This window comes from Panthera uncia, chromosome A2 (assembly GCF_023721935.1).
Source record: "Panthera uncia isolate 11264 chromosome A2, Puncia_PCG_1.0, whole genome shotgun sequence".
In the NCBI taxonomy this organism is placed as follows: domain Eukaryota; kingdom Metazoa; phylum Chordata; class Mammalia; order Carnivora; family Felidae; genus Panthera; species Panthera uncia.
Window position 1 is genome coordinate 49,575,598 of NC_064816.1, and position 5,283 is coordinate 49,580,880.

Here is a 5,283-nt window from a genome sequence, read left to right on the forward strand (position 1 = left end):
ATGTGTTTAATTTATAATATTAACTGCTGAGAATTGCTCTGAGTGCTTACTGTGTACTAGGCACTTACCACTTCCCCCTCAACACTTGGTCAGGGGAATATATATATATATATATATATATATATATATATATATATATATAAAATAAAATTTATTTATTTAGAGAGAGAGTGAGTGAGCACAAGTCAGGGAGGGGCACAGAGAAGAGAGAATCCCAAGCAGGCTCTGCACCATTAATCAGTGCATAGCCCAATGTGGGGCTCAAACTCAGGAACCCTTGAGATCATGACCTGAGCTGAGATCTGACTGTGCCACCCGGGCGCCCCTGGGACATACTTTTTAAAAATGAGCAAGGTCTCAGAGAATTTAAAGAATTCTGCCCAACATCGCAGATCTGAAGCTACACCTGGAATGAGAACCCAGGTGGATGTGAATTTCAAATCGCACATAGACTGCAGTATCAAATATTATCCCATTTTCAATTTCCGTTAATCCTTTTGATTATGTCCAGGACAAAGTTGGTTTCACAGCTAATACTTGGTGCTTAACATCTAACACTTGGCTAACCGGTCGAACCAAGAAAGAGCAGGCTGAGCGCTTTTAACAGATTATAGATAAAATTTAACCGTTTTGTTTTCATTTAACTTAGTCCCACTGTACTCTTACGTGGCAAATGAGAGCGAATTTCCACTGATGGTAGTGGAAATTTCTTAAACTTGTTCAACTGCTTTGCATATGTACAGAATATCTTTAAAAGGAAGCACAAAGGGGCACCTGGGTGGCTCAGTCGATTGAGCGCCAGACTCAGGTCATGATCTCACCTCAAGGTTCGTGGGTTTGAGCCCCGCATCAGGTTCTGTGCTGACAGCTCGGAGCCTGGAGCCTGCTTCGGATCCTGTGTCTCCCTCTCTCTCAAAAATAAATAAATGTTAAATTTTTTTTTTTTTTTTTTTTTTTTTTTTTTTTTTTTTTTTTTTGTTAAAGGAAGCACAAAAACTGGTAATACTTCTTGTCTCCGCGGAGTCTTTATGGGTGGCTGGGGGAAACTAGGAGGAGACGGACATTTTGACTTTATTATATTCTTCTACACAAAATTCGAATTTTGTGACCGAAGATGGAGACAAAACAAACGAGAAAATTATTAAATAAATAATAGCGCATTTGTTAGGGAGAATATGGCAAAAACCATGAAGGTCTTAGAATAAATGAAGCTAAGGAAATGCTGTGTCAAAAACTTAGCGGTGCGAAAAAAGAATCCACTTTACAGAGTAAACCGTGGACGAGGTGGCCCAGCGTCAGCCTCTGCCTCCTGAATGCTCGGTTTCTGTGGCTGGAGGTTCCACCTGCGCTTGCGCACAGTCTCAAGCCGGCCATTTCTGCGAGCATCTTCCACAACCGACCGAGAGCGCGCAGAAACAGCACGCACGCTTGCGGGGACGCGCACGCACGCGCGCCACGCCCCACCCCGTACGGCCCCACAAATCCCGAGGCGGCGAGGCCCGGGTTGTCTAGGCTCCGGGAGGTAATGCCCCGGAAGGCAGGGAACTTGGAAGAGGCCGAGGCCGGTGTGGAGGAGGTGGACGCGGAGGAGGTGGGCCCTGAAGAGTACGGCGGGGAGGAGTCGGGCGCCGAGGAGTCTGGCCCGGAAGAGTCTGACCCCGAGGAGCCGGGCGCCGAGGAGGAGATGGAGGCTGGGCAGCCGCGACCGGTGCTACGCTCAGTGAACTCTTGCGAGCCGTCTCAGGTCATCTTCTGCAACCGCAGTCCGCGCGTCGTGCTGCCGGTGTGGCTCAACTTCGACGGCGAGCCGCAGCCGTACCCGACACTGCCGCCCGGCACGGGCCGCCGCATCCATAGCTACCGAGGTAGGTGAGCCGGGGTCGCCCTGGCCCGGGCCGGCCCAGCCCGGTCGCGCCTCCTGCTTTGTCCCGGGGCGCAGCGAACGCCTGCTGGTGCCCCAGAGAGGTTGTGACAGATCCAGGTTGACGCTGCTACTAGGTGGCAGCTAATTCTTTCTTATAGGACTGAGTAATTTGCATCGGAGGTGGCTTTTCCCCCTTACACGTATATTTACCCCTAAAAGTGCTCCGTACCTAATGCCCGTTTGTTCATTACGTCTCTGAGAGAATCTCACATTCCCGAGTGTCCCCAGTGGGCCAGGTCCGCGTTAGGTCCCTGCCCTTCATGGAGAACACAGTCCAGTCGGGGAGACAGATGCATGCATAAACAGATGAGAACAAGCCAGTGTCACAGTTGCTGCAGGAGGAACGGGGCACAGCGGCCCGTGGGAGCTTGGAGCAGGCACCTAGCTCAGTGAAGGGAAGGGGTGTGTAAGTTTCAGTTAAGGACAGCTTTCCAATGGATCGTTTTGCCTTGAGAGTACGCGGTAATGTTTCTCAGACCTTTACTCCAAATTTCCCCTGATATTAAAGAAGGGAGAACACAGTTCTTCCAGGGATCAACATTTCTGTAGTCTTCTATTTTATCTAGGAAATTGTGTGAAATTTTGTTTTTTTCATCTAAAATTTGTCTGTGCTTGAGTTAACATAAATTTTTTTTAGAGAATCTTTTTTTTATTTTAAGTTTTATTTATTTTGAGAGAGGGGGCGGAGAGAGAGGGGGGCAGACCATGACCTGAGCCAACAAAACCTAGAGTCTGCCCCTCAACTGACTGGACCACCCAGGCGCCCCTTAATATAAACTTTTTAAAAATTACTTACCATGAGGGGCGCCCGGTTGGCTCAGTAGATTAAGCATCCCACTCCCAGCTCAGGTCATGATCTCACAGTCCGTGGGTTCAAGCCCCCCATCGGGCTCTGTGCTGACAGCTCAGAGCCTGGAGCCTGCCTCAAGTTCTGTGTCTCTCTCTCTGCCCCTCCCCCACTCACGCTCCGTCTCTCTGCCTTTCAAAAATAAATAAACAATGAAAAAAAATGACTTACTGTGTGAATGTACTTAATGGCACTGAACAGTACACTTAAAATGGTTAAAATGGTCAATTTTATGTAAGTTTTACTATAATAAAATTTTTTTTTACCAGTTTACATTTCTTAAAATTTCCCACCAAATCTTCAAGTACATTTGTGTCCCAGGAACACATTCAGACATGCTTTCCACCTGCCTTAAACAGAATGTTAGTCCTAGGGAAGGGGGGAGGGGGGTTGCCTTCTCTCTCTCTCTCTCTCTCTCTCTCTCTCTCTGTCTCTGTCTCTCTCTCTTTTTGCATATGATGTATTTGTTTCTAAATTCACGTATACCTTACATACAGTAAAACACACAGATCTTAGAGATTGATGCATTTTTGACAAATACGACACCTAGATCAAACTATAGGTTAAAACATTTCCATCACTCCAGGAAGTTCCTTCCTGCCCCTTTCCACTCAGTCCCCTCCCATTCAGAGGCAACCATTCTTTTGATTTTTCACACCATAAATTAGTTTGGTCTATTCGTACAGAATGTACCTTTTTCTGTGTGGCTTCCTTTTCTGAACATGATCTTTTTGCATCTTCTTGTTCTTGAGAAGCACAGATGTAAAGAGTTGTTGAAGTTCTTTTAGTTTGCAGTGTTGGGTGTGATTCGCAATGCATGTGTTTGCTTTTTGACCACGGTAGCAGAAAGGGTGCTGTATTTGAAGCCTCAAGTATCTGCTCTTTTTCCCTTACTGTCCTCGTTGCCTTGAGCAAGTCCCTTGGCTTTTTCAGATCTATTTGCTCATCTGTAAATAGATCTGTTGTGAGGACTGAGTAAGGTAATATTACTGGGAGGGCTTAGTAAGATATTTAAGCAGCGTGGGAGGCAAGGACTTCAGGGTCAATCCAGGAAGATGAAGGAAATGGGTGTGTGGCTACATAACAGCCTCTTCTTGTTTTAACAGGCCACCTTTGGCTTTTCCGAGATGCAGGAACATATGATGGGCTTCTGGTTAACCAAACTGAACTATTTGTGCCATCTCTCAATGTTGATGGACAGCCTATTTTTGCCAACATCACACTGCCAGGTACTGATGTTCTATCTTACTTTATAAAAAGATAAGGCTGGGGGTGCCTGGCTGGGCTCAGTGGGTAAAACATGTGATTCTTGATGTCAGCATCATGAATTCAAGCCCCACATTGACCATAGATCCTACTTAAAAATGAATAAATAATTATTTAATTAAAAATGATAAATCAAAAGATAAGGCTGTTGGAATAAGTAGAGAATAAGCAACTTGAAGGATCCAAACCTTTATTGGTTTTTGCTGGATGCTAGTCAAGTTATCCAACCTTTCTGTGTCCTTTTCTCCACTATAAATAAAATGGAACTAATTTATTTGTATCTTCTATATTGAACAAAGATGTGGTTGCTCAGAAGCTCTTTGGGCTTGTCAGAAATGAGCTGAATTAAAATACCTGATTGTCAGGGTACCTGGCTGGTTCAGTCGGTAGAGCATGTGACTCTTGATCTCAGGGTTGTGAGTTCACGCCTCACATTGGGAGTAGAGATTACTTACAAAATTTAATAAATAAGTAAAATATCTCATGTAATTATGAATACATTTTCGTTTCCCTGGCCTTAGAGCAGAATTATGCCCTAGAGTCTTAGAGAAGAATAAAGTATAGAGAATGAGATATCATGGCTTCTAGTGTTGTATCTTTTTTTTTTTTCTTTTTTTTCTGAGAGTGTGAGAGAGTGTGCCTGTGAGTAGAGGAGGGTCAGAGGGAGAGGGAGAGAGAGGATCTTGAGCAGGCTGTATGCCATGAGATCATGACCTGAGTGGAAATCAAGAGTTGGACACCTAACTGAGCTGCCTGGGCATCCCTAGTGTTGTACCTTTTAATGTTATTTAACCCACTCAAGCTCACAGTGCCAATCAGGGGTTAAAAAAAACACACCAAATTGAATGTTAATATCATGGTTTACGATTTGTTTAAAACTCATTTGATTTTAAATAGAAAATGACCTATGACCCAGCAATTGCACTACTAGGTATTTATCCAAGGGATACAGGTGTGCTGTTTCAAAGGGGGCACATGCACCCCCATGTTTATAGCAGCACTGTCGACAATAGCCAAAGTATGGAAAGAGTCCAAATGTCCATCGATGGATGAATGGATAAAGAAGATGCGGTATATGTATATAATGGAGTGTTCCTCGGCAATCAAAAAGAATGAACTCTTGCCATTTGCAACTATGTGGATGGAACTAGAGGGTATTATGCTAAGCGAAATCAGTCAGAGAAAGACAAATATCATATGACTTCACTCATATGAGGACTTTAAGACACAGAACAGATGAACACAA

At 44.5% G+C, this 5,283-nt stretch overlaps 1 protein-coding gene across 1 annotated transcript in view; it reads left to right on the top strand.

Moving 5' to 3' along the window:
- Positions 1-1,440: 1,440 nt before the first annotated feature.
- Positions 1,441-5,283, top strand: part of VHL (von Hippel-Lindau tumor suppressor) — an 8,409-nt gene continuing 4,566 nt past the window's right edge. The window contains exons 1-2 of the mRNA XM_049640996.1: positions 1,441-1,865; positions 3,878-4,000. Coding sequence (XP_049496953.1) covers positions 1,526-1,865; positions 3,878-4,000 — 463 coding nt within the window. The 5' untranslated portion in view covers positions 1,441-1,525. The remainder of the gene's footprint in view (positions 1,866-3,877; positions 4,001-5,283) is intronic.